Source organism: Periophthalmus magnuspinnatus, chromosome 14, assembly GCF_009829125.3.
Source record: "Periophthalmus magnuspinnatus isolate fPerMag1 chromosome 14, fPerMag1.2.pri, whole genome shotgun sequence".
NCBI classification, from domain to species: domain Eukaryota; kingdom Metazoa; phylum Chordata; class Actinopteri; order Gobiiformes; family Gobiidae; genus Periophthalmus; species Periophthalmus magnuspinnatus.
This window is the reverse complement of record NC_047139.1, coordinates 10,381,605-10,401,790: the sequence shown is the minus strand read 5'-3', so window position 1 is coordinate 10,401,790 and position 20,186 is coordinate 10,381,605. Positions and strand designations below refer to the sequence as shown.

At 37.1% G+C, this 20,186-nt stretch overlaps 2 protein-coding genes across 4 annotated transcripts in view; one reads left to right on the top strand and one right to left on the bottom strand.

Moving 5' to 3' along the window:
• Positions 1–2,902, bottom strand: part of sec24a (SEC24 homolog A, COPII coat complex component) — a 38,107-nt gene extending 35,205 nt beyond the window's left edge. For 2 of the 3 annotated variants that reach the window (XM_055226937.1, XM_055226938.1), the window contains exon 1: positions 2,541–2,889. In XM_055226937.1, the coding sequence (XP_055082912.1) occupies positions 2,541–2,601 (61 nt within the window). In that variant the 5' untranslated portion in view covers positions 2,602–2,889. Of the gene's footprint in view, positions 1–2,540 lie in introns of all 3 variants that reach the window. The other variant, XM_033978286.2, reaches the window with a different exon arrangement.
• Positions 2,903–6,313: 3,411 nt separating this feature from the next.
• sar1b (secretion associated, Ras related GTPase 1B) lies at positions 6,314–19,057 on the top strand. Its single transcript, XM_033978822.2, has 7 exons — positions 6,314–6,525; positions 11,846–11,921; positions 13,900–14,019; positions 14,433–14,498; positions 15,047–15,150; positions 15,685–15,816; positions 16,565–19,057. The coding sequence occupies exons 2-7, from the start codon at positions 11,864–11,866 to the stop codon at positions 16,679–16,681; spliced, it is 597 nt and encodes a 198-aa protein (XP_033834713.1). The 5' UTR covers positions 6,314–6,525; positions 11,846–11,863; the 3' UTR covers positions 16,682–19,057.
• Positions 19,058–20,186: the final 1,129 nt, after the last annotated feature.

Sequence of the window (20,186 nt, the reverse complement as noted above, 5' to 3'; positions counted from 1 at the left end):
TTAATGTATTGATATTTTTGCTCTTATTTGATTTTACAAGTTTTATTGCCTTAAAGCAGAGCTATTCTGCAAAATCAACTTTGGGGAGGGGAAACAACTAAAACATGGTTAAAAGCTCTACATTTACTCACCCAGAGTTGTTTTTGGAGTGATTTGTACATGCTTGAGCAATGTTTAAAAGCTTATTTTTCAAGACAGCGTATTGATTCAAGACACTATATTGTCGATTAACCCCTGTTCTCACCGCTACTGGTGCACGCCCACTACTCTACTACACCCTACTTCGTTCTCCAATTTTATTTTTTTTTATCTGTAATATGCATGGGATTCATCAGCATCACTGATCCACAGGTGTCATAGATTTTAACAACAGCAGACACAAGCATAACATTTCTTCTTTAATGAGGACTAGTGGAGTTAAATAGAGCTTTATTTTATATTTCCATTAGAGTTTATATTTGTATTGTGTAGCACTTTTTTGCTTATGAAATGTAAATATAAATAAACTGGACTGGATTTTTTTTTAATGCTTTTATGAAAAAATTTTAACTGAGGGCATATTACTGTTAATTTGCTCTATTACAGATCAAATCCTGAAATGTCTGTGTCAAGGTTTGAACTGGTTTGGAATATTCTAGTTTAATAGGGAGAATTTAATAGTGTTAGAATCATCTCAAGAGATCCAATTGTCTAAATCACATTATGCAACTTTCTGGAGCTGCCACATCAACTGCACGATTCCATGCAAATAGAAATTTAAAACCATTCTCTGAGGAAATAAAAACGTTTTATGCAATACTGTGGAAGGTTATTGCCAAACAAACTAAACTAAATATCCATGGAAACAAACAAACCTCCTCTAAGCCAAGTAAGAGTCAGGTTTGTGGAGATGCAAGCCTGCTCAGCCAAAAGACACATCTCACATTGTTGAAACTAACAGGTCAGAAGTTAGAAATTACACAGCACCTTACTTTGTGTACATTTGTCTATTGTTTGTTTTTGCCAATAATTAGACAGATATTTTTGTGGCATCTTATGAAATACTCTTGCGATTCCATGATGACTCAGTCCCTTGTAGGGCTGTCCTCATCTTTGACTTTAGTGTCGCAAAGATCACATTTTCTGGGTCACATTTTTAGAGAGGAGTTTGTCTTCTAGAGCTGACCCAGAATGCCACATGTGCAGAGACAGGGACAGAGAGAGAGAGGGAGAGAGGAAAAGTGAAAACGCATGCAGCATAAACCTGTCAACCTCAGTTCTGCTTTGCTCACTGCTCCCATTGCACAACACGAAGCCTGCGATTACTCAGAGGTATTCAAACTAGTGACAGAGCATTTACGCCAAGGGACTGGGCGCACTTCTAATAATAAACTATGCCATGGGAATACTATAGGTGCTAACAGACCTGAGTTAGACATTTGAGAGTTAGAATGCCTACTTTATGAATAAGAAAAGTACAGTTTAACAGAATCACGTATTGAGCAAGTTGAAAAGTCGCATGTTTTGGGTTATCCTAACAAGTTTTTTTTAATTGTGTGGAATAGTAAGGGTATAGGTCTTGCACCTTGATATTCCACTTTACATCAAAACTATGCAGTGTTTAATGCTCTAAAAGAAATGTTTTTCTATGACAACAACAATAAATATTTTGAATCTAGGTATTGACAAAAATGTATCTTTTTTGTGTATCCTGATAGCAATAAAAATAAAACATTTTGGCAGCCTAATAAAAATGTGCAAAAATGTGTCCTTTAAAGTATTACTAAGTATCAGATGAATGTGGAAATACACATAAATGTCAGTTTATATCCTCGTTTGGAAGTTAACGACTTAAGTTAATTCAATTTTTATTCATTATCATCTTTTTTGAAATTGTGTTGTTATTTGTATAAACAAAATACAAGATATTCAAAATTTATATATCTTCAAAAAAGGATTGCCTATATTATTGTTAATTAACCTTATTTCCCACCTCCAGAGTTGAGTCAATTGCTTTGTCAAATTTCACATAAAAAAAAGTTCTGAATACTAAAAATGGCAAACAGTTAAGGTTAAAATAAATATATAAAATCATGTATACATTTTGGACTATCCTCACAAGTCTATTTTTTGGGGTGAAATTTTTACATGAGGGATTTATACTCACTTATTTTATTAACTGCCCATTAACGAGCAAAATCTATCAGTGGGCCTGATCTGATCTCATAGTAATATTGATTATACCCGTATAATCCATTGGAGGCTCAACCTGTTGGCTTGCCATATTACCAAACTTTATTTTTAAATTAAATTCACGTAGCATCAAGACTATTGTTGTCCGTAATTATTCCCGACAACGTAAGTCCATAACTTTCCCGTTCAGATTAACTGTAGTTAACTGGGCTACAGCTGACAGCAGGTTAACTCGCAGCATTAGTGAGAAAGCCAGTTAGCTCACAATTAGCAACGGCATCCAAGAAGTGCTGCTACTAGTGCTAGCCAAGTTTATAGCTTCATCTTTAGTGCCACCTTGGATAAAGTTTGCGGATGTTTTTACTCACCGTTCGCGTAGGGCTGCCCTGCTCCCGTCCCGTTCTGGGAATTGAAACCCGCAGTTGACATCTTGAAATAATACACCAAGATGTAGTGGAGAGGTGAGGCTAGTCGCGTCTTCAGCTAGCCCCCTGATGCTAACAGTTTACCGCTACGTCAAAACTGTAGCCGCGGCGCGATGGTTTCTGTCGCTAAATCGGTGTTGTTCACAGTGGAAAAGTGCTTGAATTAGCGTATCAGTGTGCCATGGCCGCTCCCGAGAGGCCGTGGAGCCCGTAGAGCCGTGTCGGGGGGGTATCGGGCCTGCTTTGGGGTCTGTCCGGGTCTTGGAGGAGTGAGAAGATTCGCCTCTTTCACCGGAACTAGCGGCGGAAGTTGGGATCACCCAGAATCAGCGTAAAACAGCCGGGCATGCGCAGTCTGTACACGTGGCATTTCCTCTCGTGCTCCACATATTTCACAGTACTGGAAACAAGAGAGTTTGATTACGGTTATGTATGTTTTACTACGTTATTTAAGGAGTTATTTTGCTCACTTAGGCTGACACTTATGCATAAATCAGTCCTTTAGAACAGGTTTTCTACACTTTAGCGTTGATATTTCACTTCATTTACATCTGATAATAATGTATAGGTAAGAAAAACAAGTCAACATTGCTGAGGATACAAAACGCCACAGGTGTCAGCAGGTGCACTGAGGACTTAAGCTGTGTAAATGAGGCTAAAAACAATAGCTGCAAGATTCAAAGTTGAATACATGTGCTATTTGCTTTGAGCGCTGAATGAAATCAGAATGAGTTTGGTGAAATGCAGAGGAGCACTGCATTATTTACCACTTATTCAAATTGATAAATTAATGTTGAGATATACAGAAAGGTGGGCTGAGTAGCAAAAATTGTCCTCATGTAAGAATAACATTAGTTCAAAAATAATATTATTCAAGTACAAAGAAATAAATGTTTAAATATTTTAATATTGTTGACATAAACCTCCAATGCACGTTCTACCTCCAGTACACTTCATTTCAAACCACTCACACATTCATACAATATCTGACAGAGCAGGAATTGAACCAGCAACCTTCAGATTAGAGGATGAACGCGCTACCAACTGAGACACTATCAGCCGAAGACAAGCACCAAAAACAACCAACAATTAAGATCTGGAAAGAGATGGCTTAAATGCAAATAGGGCTAAAGGCCATAAATAAAACATTGATTTCCATATAGGACAAAGAAATTGCAGTCAGTTTTCCTTGTTCCATTCTTATTCAGAATTAGTTTTATTCATCCAAAGCGGAAAATTCTTTAAAACATGATGTTCACAGCTCACAGCCCTGCTAGAACAGTGGTGTCCACGCAGAAGCTGATGCTGCACTCTACAAGCTAGGGCTGAAAAAATTGGGAAAAACATGTAATTGTGATTAATTGTGTAATAATTCAGCATATTTTGTTGTTTGTGGAGGAATTCTGAGGAGTAGTTTAAAAATTGCAGCCTTTGCAATTTAATAATAGTGTTTGAAATCAGTTAATCTTGCAGCCCTATTGTAAGTCCATCAGTGACGAGTACCTGCCAGTCTATCACTTTAACATATCTGTGACCTGCCTGGTGTGGGAGGAGGATGAGCATATGATTAAATGAAATTAGATGTTTTCATAATAGCACACTTAATGTAGTTTTAGTTGTTGTTAGTTCTTGTCATTCAGAAGTCAATTATAAGGTTTTAAAAGATTTGCCTCCATTGCTTGGTTTCAGATGACATCGCAACATTCTATAGGCCCAAAATATTTACTACAGATATGGGCAGCTAAAATAAATACAGTATTATTGAAATCCAGCCTTTTGTCCAGTTCTTGGGTCTAGTCACTAATGGAAATGACCAGGTTCAACATTTGTGAATTTACTTTTTAAATTGTTCATAACAAATTACAATGTCAGCAAAACAGCTTTAAAGAAGTGGTCTCTTCGACCACTTGTTCAAGGGGCCATCAATAAATTCTGCCCTGGTTTTGTGTTCAGATTATAGAAGTATTTCACTTATTCTGTTATACTCTGTCATGTGGTGGGACTGGTACCTTCCTGCTAACTCTTTTGAGACTGCATCACATCTCAAAATAAGTGAATAAGGTGCATGTTTATAGTTTCGCTGTATATAAGGAGATGAAGTAATGGCTAAATAAGAATTCTACTCCTGATCTTTCATATTACTTATTTTAATGTATGCATATTAAATAAAAACAAAATTTCCTTTTGACATCGTAAAGACAATTGGTTATTATATTGATTACCATTGACTACACTGAGTTTCAAAAGACTACAAAGACAAAACAAGAAGAAAAGAGGTGAAGCTCAAATCCTGATGACATACTTTTCAAACATTCTGTTATTCAGTTTGGTTGGGTGAGTCTATAATAGAGCCACAGGGGTGCCGCAATCATCTACACTCAAGCCAAAAACTTCAGCAAGCTGCTGATGACCTCACAGCTGCCTTATCGTCTGTGCATGACTATCTTAAGGACTTGTGCCTCTTGTTAAACACCACAAAAAACAGTCTGTATGTACTTCTCAAAACATCATACTGAACTAAAGCAATCAAAAGTATTTCTTAACGTACAACTTGATCTGGTCCCAGAATTTAAATAACTTGGAGTTGTTCTAGACCCAACATTGTCCTTTAAAAGTTACATAAAAAGTGTCCCAGGTAATTCAGTTCAATAAACAGAATTTTCGTCACATCCAGAATAACTTATACATCAGTGCTGCTAAAACCCATTTCTACTCTATGAATATTGTTTAACTACTTGGTCTTGTGCCTGCCCCACAACACTTAAAACCATTGAAAACCTCTTTAAAAGTGGCCTAAAAATACTTGATAAAAAAACATTTCCCACCACCACTGTCATGTTCTGAAAAAGCATGGACTATTGGACTTTAACAACATGGTCAACCTTAAAATAACTTGTCTAATTTAATGGCCCTACACTCACTCACACCACCACCATTAAAGGAGTACATTAAATATAAAAGACAATTTAGCAAGGACCACGCGAGCCACCACCAGAGGTGACCTGCTGATCCCCCACAGACGTAGTTTGATCAGAATGTATTATCTGTCCAAGGTGGGATCCTGTGACTATTCCACAGGTTCCCATCTCCCGGTAACCTTGAGAGAATGTCCCACGTATAGTTCTTTTAAAGCTCCAATGAAAAACCAAACATGCACTCATCTATACTGACAATGTGATTTTAACTTTTCTATAGACACATATTTGCATGTACGGGCAAGTATAGAGGGGGTGGGTATAAAATATAAGTGACTTGAATGTGTGGCCAAAAATAATGGGGACTGTGCAATAAATGGAATGTCCAATATTTTGTATGGTGCAATAATGGGAACTGTGCAATGAGTGTGATGTGAAATTAAGGTAATTATGCAATAAGTGGAATGTGCAAAATTAGCTTTTGGCTTTTGGTGTTTATATTCATGTTGAATCATGTCTGTTCATTAACATGCATGTCCCAATCAAATGAATAAATACATCAAATAAAGTATACTTTGAAAAACACGCATTCTCACTGTGAGGGGGCTTGCCTTTCCACAAATCTGACGTGTAACTTCCCTAGTACTCCACTGTCAGGTACATATACTGAAGATTGTCCATAAGTATTTTGCACAATTTCCATTGCATCATTCGACCAGTTTAGTGAATAAATAAACTCTAAACAGTGTGGAAATTACAATTAAAAGTTTTGTTGCGCGTGTGTCCGTTTCCCCTTTCTCTGTCGGACTGATGAGCGTGACACAAACAGGAAGCGGTAGGGCTGAAGGTTTTTTGGGCAGAGTTGTTGGTCAGACAGCCATTGCAGTATCGTGGCTCCGTAACTAAACGTCAAAATCCACGTAAAGGAGGACCTGGCATCACACGGGGAGCCTGTGTTTACATGAATATACGAGCTAACACTCTCACACCACCGATCTACGTCTGAAAAACGGGTAAGTTACGGAATACAGCTTTAAAAACCAGCGAGTGAGCAGACTTGGCTACGGATTCGGCAGCGCTGTTAGCAAATTACCCCGGCTGCTAATGCTAACGCTAACATTACGAAAAAATCCTGTATAATTTAACACCACGTACTCGTTTTATTAGCAAATTCCGGGTGATTTATGGGTTATAGGATATACACACACCATATTGGCCTTGTTACCATGTTCTACGGACTTATTTGGAGGTATTTTAAGTTAATATTTAGGGTTTTGCTAACGTAGCCGATGGGTGCTACGTCGCCGCTATTGGAGAATATGACACGTAGCCGAGGCTTCTTCAGAGCAACCTGTTAGCCATCTGCAGCCAATTCTTATTAAATTACCACCACGGTCATATTTAGGCTTACAAATATGTAAAATGAAGTCAAACCATGTCGTTTCTTCGTATCATACTGGCATTTAAGTCACGAAACCGGTGGCTTTTAGATTGCGACATGGCTAACAGAGAGAATGTATTTTGACACTGTTCTTGGATAGTTCATTACATCACAGAAGATAAGAATTGAATATACAAAATAGTTTAACACTTTTAACTGTAGTGAAAACGAAGTAACATAAAAACAAGTTGGCCAGTACCTTGATTCCTACAACATGAAAATACAAAGCATTTTTTATTTGTATAGAAGAATTTGTACCCAAGTAATTCCAAGTGTTTTACAGAATAAGAGACATTAAAGTTTATATTACTTACTATTCATTTGCCCTGTAGTTTTAAACCTTTACTTATAGGCACAGCTAGACGTTTTAGATGTGCCAACTTTACTAGATAAGTGTTAAATCTCAGAACAGTTGTGTAAAGCAAATCTTTGTCTAAGCCTATTATAAATATATTCCACAAAATGGCTTTACCTGCTCTATATAGCAAGTGGATGAAAGTTATTAGGATTGTCGAAAGTGTTGCAAATCAGATACTCGTCAATGCTAAAACTAGATGCGTTTTCGAAGAAGTATTACTCCTAAAAAGTCCCATTCACAGGTCAGAAATTAACCTTTCCTGAATAGCTTTAGAGCGATCTTGAGCTGTATCAGAACAAGTATAAGACACATAGACTAGTATACACCCATGGACCACTATAAAATCTACCTGGACGACTGAAGGATTACACAGATATAAGGCTACATGGTAATATAAAAGAAAGTACGGTACTATGATTTAATGTATTATAAATCACATTCTCTTGTCAAAATAAAGAGTGTTTTTACTATCGTAGTAGTAGAAATTTTAGTATTGTTACAACACTAAATTGTATACCTTGCTCTAAATTAGTATATATAATTAGTGTATGTAGTAATAGCATTCTGGTTGATACAAATATTCATGGTCAAATCCTTAATTTGGAAGTCATATAATCTAAATGTACCTTGAGATAATTTGTTTCAATTCTATCATGCAAATTTAATACATTCTCAAACTATGTAAATGTTTAAAAATTCAGAAGACATTTTGAAAAACACCAATTCTGTTTCTGTTTACATAATTCAAGATTGTTGAGTCATGAAGCTCACAGGAGACTGGAATCTAGTTTTCAATTAAAGAGGGTAGACCAACACCTGGATTCGATTTACATCGACCGATTCCTTTTTGCTTTAACCCTAAAATGTATAAAGCTTAGGTTTTAGGGCTGCACAATTAATCACAATCAAAGCAGAATCACAGTTTGGACTATGCAGCCTTTGTGATTTGTTAATTGTGTTCATTCAGTCTTATTCTGCATAAAAACCGCTAACCGAGTAGTTTAGATCTGTGCAAACATGCTCTGAAATGTGACTCTTATATTAGCTTGTCAGTTCATATTTCAGTCTTTTAGTCAAATCTCCTGAAAGTATTTAAATGTGAACTTTGAACAGAATAGTTTTATTAAAATATAAATCAGAAAAATCGCAATTAGATATTTTTCCCAAATCATGCAGCCCTACTTAGGCTAATGTTAATGTTGACTAATTATCGTAACAGGATAATTGTATTGTTTGTACATTGATTTTCTACAACTTTCTATAAAGCAAAATTCATTGATGTTCATTGATTTTTAATGTGATTTGCTGCAGCCTCTCAAAACTAATATTGCCTTTACTTAGAATGTAGTTTGATCTAAGTTCTCAGGTAGGACGGCAAGATTAATTTCTGCCAAATAGACATCACAATTTGAATGGACTGGCAATTGGCAATTAGGAATTTGCAAACACGGCACAAGTAACATGCATATCAACCCTGTAGTTTAGACCTTTACAAACATGTTCTGAAATATCCCTGTGTCAGATGCCCTCCCCTGTGTGTCAAATGACTTTCCTATGTCTTATTTTGTGTAAAAGCTGCTAATTCTGTAGTTTAGACCTCTGCAAACATGTTCTGAAATGCAATGTGGGATTCTTTTAGTAGTTCAATTCAGATTTCAGTTTTTTCTCAAATGAATGCAAACTTTGAAAAAAAAATCCTCCTATGAGACAAACAATAAATAAATAAATACCGGTAAATAAAATAAAATCAATAATGTATGTTTCCAAAGAGTTTTCAGAAAAGTTCTAATAACTAAGGAGTCTTCAATTAAACACAAAATAACAACACATTTCTTGTCCATGGGATGTTTGAGTAAAATTCAATACTTAATTTTAATTTGAAACATTGTCCAAAGATTTAAACTAAAAGATGAAATTATCAACATGAGTAGATTCAGATTGTAGCCAGTTGAAGCCAAATGAATGGGAGAAGCATTTACCCCTGAAGCTGCAGCACTGACTTAATGTGACAAACCCTCGCAGTCAAACCTAAGGAGCGTGCTGAGACTGGTTACCCACTGGTGGCTTTACATCGAGAATAGATTAAGCTCAGTTACACAGTGGATACAGGAGGCCAAAGGGATCAACTATAAAAGGGTGAGTCACTGCGGAGAGTTCAGATATAATGTCATCTAGTGTGTTGAGTGTGACGTTCTGTTTGAAATTAGTTTGATAAGTTAAAAAAAGAACAACGCAGTTTTGTTCTGATTTAAATCATGATGATGTTTTAAACGTAATTGACTTATTATGTCTAAAACTAGCAGCTCAGTTTCGTGCAGCAGCAAATCAAACTACTCTTTACTAACCGGTCTTTGAATTAAAAGTCCACTGTAACTTTTCTGTTAGAGGAGCAATCATCAGTTTGTCTCCATAGAGAGGTTATTGCTTTGCCTGAATGTTACACAGTATGGCATTAAACTGGTCTGAGCATAAGCAGGTGATGCCACTGTTATAGGTGAAATCTTTGGAGCTGCGACCCCGCTCTATATTCGCAGTAAGAGCATTATTCTCAAGGTATATTATATTTTCAAGATATATTTGTATTTTTATAAATGCAAGATACATTTAAGGTCATATGGTTCAATAACATCTTCATGGAGACAAGCAGACAACAAAAGTTTCATAGTATATTTAAAAATGTTTACAATAAAATGTTGATCTTTCAAAATGATAGCTGACGTATTGAATATCATTGTTGTATTGGGCATAATTTAACTTTAAACGGTTAGACCTGGTTTAGTCCAAGTTGGTCCTTTAGCTTTAGATTATTCCTGACTCAGACCTCGTTTAGTCCATGTGTTATGATCTTCTTTTGTATGGGCCACATTTCTGTTAAATATGGTTGTTCAGTGTTTCTCAAACTGTGGTACGTGAGCTCCTTCGGGTGGTACTTGGACAGCTCTTCAGTTTGTGGGTTTGTTTCATTTAGAGTTAATTTTCTCCACTTTTTTTGTCCAGCTTTGGATCATTTCATGTTTAGAACTACAGTAAAATGACGTAGTCCACTTTTAGACCTGGTTTAGATCTGGTGGGACTCAGAAAGCCAATTGTTTTCTTTGGTGTAAAAAGTTTGTGAGCCACTGTAGTAGTCAAATCTAAAAAAAAATAAAATATCTTATTTGAAATTGACTGGATTAGAGGCCTGTGTCATATGTGTAATTGTAATGATAGTAGTTCTTTAGAGACTTGAGTGAAAGAAGCCATTTTGAGATTCCCCAGGTCAGATCCTATTAGTTTGCTTGATTTGCTCCTCATTTGTTTGTCATCTGTGCTGTGTTCACTGAACTGTTAACAGTGTAGGAAAATGTACTTTAAATCATGGCTTTTGTTTACATAGGGGCTGTGTAAAAACATAACCACTGCTCAGGCCACAGTGCAGGATGGAGGTGTAGGTACGTCTGTCACAATAACACATTTTGAAGGACAATATATTGCTACAGAGATGTACAGTACTGCGATAAACGATTATATTAAAACTACTTTATGCCACTGACACAAAAGCAATAATGCAGGATAATCTCAGTCAACATTTTTATTAGACTGTGTTAAAAGACTACAACAAATTTACTATTGCGCAATAATTAGCCACAGAAATCATTTATTCAACCTTTTTCAGCTCAAATGTTTTTGTACCACAACAAAAATACCGCACATCTCCCCTTTTTTTACAAACAAAATGTACACATGATAAATATTAAGACCCAAAATATATTGTCCTGCCTTCCATGTACTGAGTGATGTCGATATAGTAATTATCGTGACAGGCCTGGGTGTAGGTGATGTTAGCGCTCTTTGGCTCACTGCTCTTTGGTCGGTGCAGCTGTTGCGTCATGTGGGACCATTATGTGGGACAGAGGTGGGACAGCCTGTGCCACTGTTAGACAAGGAATCCAGCTCCAATCACTGACTTTAGCTGCAACATTTCATCAGAATAATCAGGACAAATCGATCACTAAAATCAGCCTTTTAATTTGATCACTGTTCATCCTGGAGTTTGGCCTGTATGATTTGACTAACGGTTCAGTTTATTTGCCATTTGCAGTATTATAAAAATACTCATATTCATTGCGATGTTTTATGGAGGCTAAAAAAATTGTAAATATGCTACTTTTTCTCTCTGTTTTTAGTTATTGCTGCACCATAACAATGCATTGAAGTAAAGAGACTTGTAATTCAATATATTGTGAGACCTTTGACAATACAATATCATGATATTTTGGTTGTTACATCCCTATAAAAACACATTGGATAAGTGTGAAACCCAACGTGTGCAGCATTCATTCATTCATTCAAATGCCCTTAGCTCAGAAACCTTTTTTTTTTTTTTAAATCAAAAGATGGCAACATTAACATTCCTCTTACATATTGGCTCTATTGGCATGTTTTATATTCCAGAATATGTTTATGTATTTTTACGTTTTGTAGGACAATGTGAAATGTAATTGTACATCCTGATACAAGGAAGTAACATGTTTCATTCTGTGTGTCTGTGCAGGACCCACCAGCTCCGGATATGTCCTTCATCTTTGATTGGATTTATAGCGGTTTCAATAGTGTTCTACAGTTATTAGGTGAGTAATCTATGGCATATTTCTTAACCCCATCGTACACTACTCACTGCCCTGTCACATGAAGCTCTAAGGCCAAAGTATCCTGCAATAAAAGCTAGACATGACAGTTTGGCACATCTCAAAATATTCGTCAGTTGCAGCCCTAAAATGTACAAGTAATGAACGGCAATATGCTTATGTTATACCTAAGCTGTTGCATAATATTACTGTTATATATACATTTTTATCTGTTACTTTCTGATTCCAATCTGGTTAGCTGCTAAAACTTCATTTTGTTGCACTGTACAGTAAAGTTGAATCTGAAACTAAAAATGTTATCACACGGGAGGACCTTGGAGTACAGTCGCTGCTACTCCACGTGGAGAGGATCCAGCTGAGCTGGCTCGGGCATCTGTTCCTGGGGATGTGTTCAGGGCATCTCCTACTGGGAGGACCCAGAACACACTGGAGGAATTATGACTCCGTGGCCTTTGTGTCAGATGCCCTCCCTTTGTCAGACCCAGGACACGCTGAAGGGACTATGTCTCTCAGCTGGCCTGGGAATACTGCGGGATCCCCTTGGAAGTTTCTGGGTAGAGGGAGTCTGCTTGGACTGCTGCCTCCATGACTGGCCCCAGATAAAGCAGATGAAAATAAACTGATTATTATTGTTTTCTATTGACACTTTGCAGTGACATCACACTGCCGATTCTGATAATAACAATTTTCACAGATAATTTTTATCTGCCCCTTTTCCTCTGAGGTTTTCTCCCTCAGTGTACACTCTGAGCCCTCTGCTCCAGCCCCAGGTCAGAGGCAGAAAGCAGAGGACAAATGTTTACATATATGAGCTTTTATTATGTTTGGAGGAAAGATATTTCTGCAGAGCCGCTTTGTACCAGCACCACGACACGGGAGAGGGGATACAGGCTGCTCACGTCAGATCTAAGAAGTGATTTAAAAGTTTTCAATGCGATGACAATAAAAATACGAAGCAGCTGAGACGCTGACTGTGCATTAATGCTCTAGCTTGACATAGATGCTATCGGGCTGACGGGTTTGGACTCTGCGAGTACATAGTTGAATTTTAGTTCTTAATCAAATTAGAGGAGGACTTTGTACAGGACTGTCTGTCTGTGCCTCTCGCCGCTAACTTTAGACTCACCGTTTATATACACAATACAGTTTCGTGTTCAAGGAGCAGCCACAGTGCTGCATCCCTGCCCCTCTCTCTGTGTTACAAAAAGCGAGAAACCCACAGATAGAATATGGCTTTTCTGAAGCATATTGTTCATAATAAGGAAAATAACAAAATAAAACAAATGACATTTACAATGTGGGAAGAAGAATTAATGTGGCCTGTAGGAATCATTAGCGGGACATAGTCTATAATTAATTTATATTGAACATGTGAGCAGACTACAACCCAGTATTGGTTCATTTAAAATGTGTCACTGGTAATGTTATTTCAGAGGGATTTGTTTAACAGTACAAATCATATCTCCTGTTGTAGTTTATGCCAGTGCTGTCTGGTCAGATAGTGTTAAAACAAAGCTCAGCCTAAAGCCAAACTTCAGTAACACAAAGCTTCAGACAAAGCAGGGTTTACAGATATCATCTACATTCCCTGAGAGTGTGATGCTATCAGCTGCAAAGTATCAATATTTGAGTGTATAGGCCTCTTAAACAGCACAGTGAGTACAGTGCGCCTCTCTGCTCTATGAAGTGGCTCCTCCTGTTCCTCCTGTTGGACCAGTGTCTCATATCCAGCCTCAGTCACGTTGCTCCTCTTTGTGTTTACAAAGTTCACACGCAGCAGAATATGGGCTGCACCATTAAAAAAAATAAAAAATCTAATTGCAGTTTTTCTGACGAGTATTACTTTTAAGTATTGCTACTGTAATTATAAAGTGCATTCTGACCAGACTCTTACTCCAGCAGCATTCACATTTTGAGTGATGTGTATGTAATGTATGTTATGTCTCCACCTCTGTTTCAGGACTGTATAAGAAGTCTGGGAAATTAGTATTTCTGGGTCTGGACAATGCCGGCAAAACCACACTACTGCACATGCTCAAAGATGACAGATTGGGCCAGCACGTTCCCACCCTACATCCCAGTGAGTCAAACATTCTCTCTAATCTTTATAAGGCTAGCATCACGGGAAGAGGCAAGTTTAAGCTTATGTGCTGTCGGCTATAGCCATAAACATTTCAGGTAGTTGAAAAATTTGAACGATTGGCACGACTGGATCAACATGTTTCAAACATTGGTCCTCAAATGCCAAGGCGTCTAACTAGAGGCGTTTGACCTGAACGGAGCATAACACCGCATTGTAATTCTGAAGGAGCTATTGTTATTGCTGTGGGGGGAAAAAAATCATATTGTATATCATTGGGGTGTTGAAAGTATGTAGTAAGTCTAGTATCAGCCTTTTCTTTAGTATTGACATTGAATTTGGTACTACCCATTTTTAGTGTCTTTTTGTATCTATTTTTTGTGTAAAATGGTAATCCTGTGTTTGTTTTGCAGCCTCTGAAGAGCTGACAATCGCTGGGATGACCTTCACCACATTTGACCTTGGAGGACATGCACAAGGTCAGATACAGGGTTCATTTATGACCGGCACTGCACCTGATTTTTACTAGTTAATTTTAAACGGTTTACAAAGGTCCAAAGTTATTCCTCACTTACCTTACACATACAGAGCATCTTAATTATTCACCATAATGAGTTTATAAGCGCTTTTCACAACTTTCTGAGACCAGAGCGGAGTTTTTCTGTCACAGTAAAGCTGACAACAACTAGCATGTTAATGCGCACTTCCTGATTATCAGACAATAAAATGCTTTCTAATTAGATGCAGACAGTACTCTACACTTATATTGTATAAGCAGGTCTTGGGGTCAAAATATCTGTACTGGGACAAGACACATTTTGCTCAAATACATTGGTGAAAATTGGGTACAGGATTTTACCACATTATTAATTTATCAGATTTAATAGTTGTAAGAAAAAATACTAATGTTACATTTCATCCATCATATGTTTTACCTGGTCAATAGGGCAGTCACAATCATGAGGTTATAATGTTTTTGTGTAGTGTTAACACAATATAGTTTTAATTTCTGAAATTCTTATTACAGCGCGTAGAGTGTGGAAAAACTACCTCCCGGCCATTAATGGCATCGTGTTTCTGGTGGACTGTGCAGACCTCGGGCGACTGGGAGAGTCCAAAGCAGAGCTCGATGTAAGGAACAGGAATACAATGCAACAACAGACTTTTATTCTTGGGTTTAACTTAAAGGAACTGTATTTTACTAGGGATGCACGATAATATTGGTAACTGAAGCATATTGCTAATAATAAGGGAAATGACAAAATAAAATGGTATTTACAATGTGGCAAGACGAACTGATGTGGCCTGTATGAAACATTAGCAGGACACAGGAAGTCTATAAGTACTATATTACACTACAACCCAATACTTCACAGTTGTAAATGTCATATTTTTTTTTAAATCTCTGTATGCATTATATGATCTGCTTTAGTCACATTTAGAAAATTTCTGTGTAGTTTAGACCTCTACAAACATTTGCTGAAATGCATGGGACTATTGGAGTAGTTCAGATTTCAGTTTTCTCTCAGATGTTAATTCTTCTTGACTGGTTTTGAATTGTGCACTGTGAACTGAATATTTATTTTAAATAAATGCATTTTAAACTCAGTAAAATCTCAGTATTTGTCAGAACAATGCCTAATGTTGTAACTGTTGTGGTTTCAGGCGTTGATGACAGACGAGACGATTGGAAACGTGCCTATCCTGATCCTGGGGAATAAGATCGATCGGCAGGAAGCCATCAGTGAAGAGAGGCTGAGAGAGTGCTTCGGACTCTACGGACAGACCACAGGAAAGGTACCCCCCCCAGTCCTGGTTTAGTCCTGGTTTAGTCCTGGTTTAGTCCTGGTTTAGTCCTGGTTTAGTCCTGGTTTAGTCCTGGTTTAGTCCTGGTTTAGTCCATGAACTACCTCTGAAGAAGGTGGGAACTTCAGGGCGGAAAATCTACAAAACTGTAACAAAATGGTCATGACTTCAACATCAGATAAAGACATGGTTCACATTATGGAGATGCACTGAGATATAGAACAGGCAGGCTATTAATAGCTTGTTCAAATGGTTTGTTTGTATAAAGCTTTTTTTTTCACTAGCAGATGGCAAAACGGAGCAGACTTTCATCTGCAAAACTCTTATGTGGCCAAATAATGCAATGTCAAACTATAATAAATATTTAGCACAGGTACTATCTGCACAACTTTTTTCATTGCCACAGAAACTACTTTTTAGGATAGCCGTCGGTTCCTTATATTTCTCAAGTCTCTGCTACTGTTTGCTTTTTGTCATTCTTGAAAAAGCACCATGACAGAGAATCAAGTGTCTGGGATAGTGTCAGGTAGTTGGTTTCCCATGGTTCTTTGTAATAATGTGCCTGATAAAAGCTTCTATATTAGTTATTACCTGAAAAAATGCTTTGTAAAATGAATACAGTCTGTTGTTGTTGTTTTTGGCTATTTTTCATGATTTAAGGAGTATTTATCTTGACAAAGATACTTGTACATTAAAAGGTACAGAGCCTTTAACTCACCTCTGTCTCTTCTGCCTGTAGGGGACCATCCCTCTGAAAGACCTGAACACACGCCCCCTAGAGGTGTTCATGTGCAGCGTGCTGAAGCGACAGGGCTACGGAGAGGGCTTCCGTTGGCTCTCCCAATACATCGACTAATCAACAACAAACCAACCGACAGCCACCATCTAAAACCACCAACCAGACCAACCCACCTGCTCCATCTGACCACCGGGGGGCGCTATACCCAGCCACACACTCACAGCAGCCATAAGGCCTTCAGAATCCCCCATAGACTGGATACGGTTGGACATTTTGCACTTCAGAAATCACTTCATTTTTCTATTTTTTTTTTTTTTTTCAAGAGGGCAATGTCGCAAATCCGCAAAAATGGTGTTCAAATAAGTCTAAGAACTTTTGTATCTTTTTAGTGTCTGTCTCTTCACCTCTGCTATTCGTATAGATTACTCTATATATATATATATCACTGTAAATTTATAAAACTCATTGGTTTAGTTCACAAATCTTCCTTGTCTCCTCTGAAATAGTTGTAACCATTGCCGTTTTTTTTAACAGTACAAACTCTACCATTCACATTGTAATTTAGCCATTAATTCTCTTCATTTTTACAATAATAAAAAGCTAAATATGGCCACGTAAACAGCACTCACATATAGTGTTGAAACTATTTTAATCATCAAACTTAAAGCTGCAGTGTGTAACTTTTCCACTGGGCGTTATGCCGTCTTGCTCGTCTCTATGGAGATGTTATTTCTTTGCCTATTCCACTATATGGCATTAAATGTTTGTATCCATCTTTTATTTAAGTACAGGTGTTTCTATTGCTCAAAAATGCCTTGAAAAAAACATGCATTCTTACCTGCTTGACTACATTGAGATGGGTCAGTTTAATGCCATACTGCGGAACATTCTAGGCGAAGCAATAACTGACAGAAAAGTTGCATAGTGCAGCTTTTAAAAATCATTCTTGAGGTGAGTTTTCTATGTTGTAGCGTCCAGATAAGCAGATAGAACACATTTTTAAGAGACACTTTTGGTGGATGGATGACCAAATGAGTGGGGATTTTAATAGGAACAACAGGGCTCGACAGTCTCGCCCACTTTGAAGTCTTCTCTGGTTCTGGAAGTAAAATGTCTTTGTATTTCTTGGAAAGGTCTATGGGGAAAAATACAAATATTAAGAGTTCAATGCATTGTGAAGGCTAACCAGCTATGTAACTATGTAACCAATGTCCATAATACGGTTGTTTTAAGCTCAGAAAGCATGTCTAAAACGTTGTGAGGCAAAATGTTTTAATAACTGTGGTTTATAAAGTTTCAGAAGTAGATTTTACATAGAATTATAGGTCTTGTGGTCGTTAGTTACTACATTAGCCATGAGCAAGCTTTCAAACTTTCAATATCATTTTTTTCCTGAATGTTTATGGGAAAAAATAATGGGAATTTTACTTTCAGAACCAGGAGGTGGTTCCATTGGCTCCATTGACTGTAGTTAAATCAATGGAAAAGTGGATATTTAACTCAAATGGCTCGATGCAGTACCTTGTGTTAAAGGAGGGAGTTGTAGTTTAAAAGCCCATATTATTTAAAAGGGTGGAGTTTTAGTGACCAAGCAGAAGTGAATTACAAAATGTGTCCAGAAAGTGATATTTTTAACGAAAAAGTTATAAAGCTGCACTATGTAACTTTGGTTGGAGGGTCTGCCAGAGTCACTCACTTGTCTCCATGGAGATGTTATCATTGCTTTGCCTGGCATGTACCACAGTATGGCATTAAACGTTATTTAGTCCGCACTTATTATTATTATTTGCATTGTTATTGCTATTGAAAAAACACTTAACCTCGATCAATGCGTTTAATGCCATCCTGTGGAACATTCAGTCAAGCCAATAACGTTTCCCTAGAGAAAAGGAGGTAGCAGACCCTCCACCAGAAAATGTAACTGTTAATATTTATCATAAAATGAACATTTAGAACTCGTGAGCAGGGTCGTAACAAAAACAAATTATGAATAAATACATTTTTATCAATCTTACAAAAATATATACTGAAATGTGAAAACAGTAACACTTAAAATACTGCTTTCTGGACATATTTCATAGGCCCTGTAGTAAAAATCGGGCCAAAATCTTGATTATAATGTCAAAGGGACCATACATTTATGAAGTGTACTCTACATCGTACATGGAGTTTTGTATTTCCAAAATGGTGTCCTTTAGACTCTGTGCATTACAACGCAGACATTATGCATGCCTTCTTATTTTTCCATTATTCCGGCAAAAAGGAGGGAGGAAAACATGCCAAAACAAACCAGGAACGCTGAAATGTAAAGTGTTTTTTTAACGTCCCTATGTCTAATACACAGTCCATTCCCATTATGTCCGATTAGACCAACAGAAAGACGACGGGACGATGCTGTTTTTTGAATCAAACAAATGTAATAAATGTTTGCAATGAATAACAGGCTTTGAGTCCATTTGGAGTAAAAATAAATAAATATTATTAGTACAACAATGTGTACACAAGTGAATGTTTCCCAGTTTGAACACTGCAAAGTTCAGATCAGAGGTGGGTAGTACTCTGTTACATTTACTTGAGTACTTTTCTAGCAGCATACTTTTACTCCTACTTGAGTCATTTTTATGAAAGTAACAGTACTACTTGAGTAAAAGTGTAGGTTACTCTTCCCACTGTGAGTAAGTTCACAAGTGACAAGCTTTGTGTCGACCGTACGAAATGATTTGAATATTTGTTTTTCTTGCACTGCTCCTTCAGGTTTGTCTCATTTTTGTGTCTTGTCTTTTAAAAATACCAGTTTGTGCTTTTATTTAATGTTTTTTTTTGTTCATGTTGCATTAACAAATTAGAAATCAGATGTTATGTCCCAACAGATACACTTTAAGTTACTCTTACTTGAGTAGTAGCCATACCAAACACACGGAGACAGACATTTCTCAGACCACTACTTTGTACTTCTACTTGAGTAATATTCTTTTGAGGTAACATTTCTCTTACTCGAGTACAATTTCTGTATACTCTACCCACCTCTGATTAAAATGACTTGAAATCTCTATGTATCTAGTTTTAAGCTGTTTAATTTTCTTAGTTTTTCAAGCCTGTTTTTTTTTATGTATTTATTTATTTTAAAGGAACTGTTTGTACCCTGCGCGCTTTCACATGAGGCATATACTGAGAATCTGTGCATCCTCTTTCTGCAGGTTAGAGGAGAAGTATTGAAAATCAGATACAAAATGGCACTGAAACTAGCATTGCAACTAGAAACTCATTTGAACAGGTACAGACGTATAGGACAGAAATGAACCTTTCCGTAATACGTTTAGAATAATCTTGAGCTGTATCAGAACAAGTATAAGAAACATAGACTGGTATAAATTAATCGACCACTATGAAATCAACTGAGGGATTACACAGATATAAGGCTACGTGACAATATAAAAGAGGAAGATTTACGTTAGGGAAACATCTCTTATCTCTGAATTCCTTCTTGAAATCTCACTCAACATTTCAGAACTGGAGCTGGACCTAAGTTACAAAATCCAATGGCAATAAAACCTTTCCTGTTTGTAGTTGTAGTAGTTTCTCTGCCACTAGAGGGCACACTCATGCTGTCATGGACAAACCT

Coding starts and splice junctions, on each gene's coding strand:
- sar1b (XM_033978822.2), top strand. CDS start 11,864: ATGTCCTTCATCTTTGATTGGATTTATAGCGGTTTCAATAGTGTTCTA. Junction 15,151..15,684: donor AGTCCAAAGCAGAGCTCGAT/GTAAGGAACAGG, acceptor TTGTGGTTTCAG/GCGTTGATGACAGACGAGAC. Junction 15,817..16,564: donor ACGGACAGACCACAGGAAAG/GTACCCCCCCCA, acceptor TTCTGCCTGTAG/GGGACCATCCCTCTGAAAGA.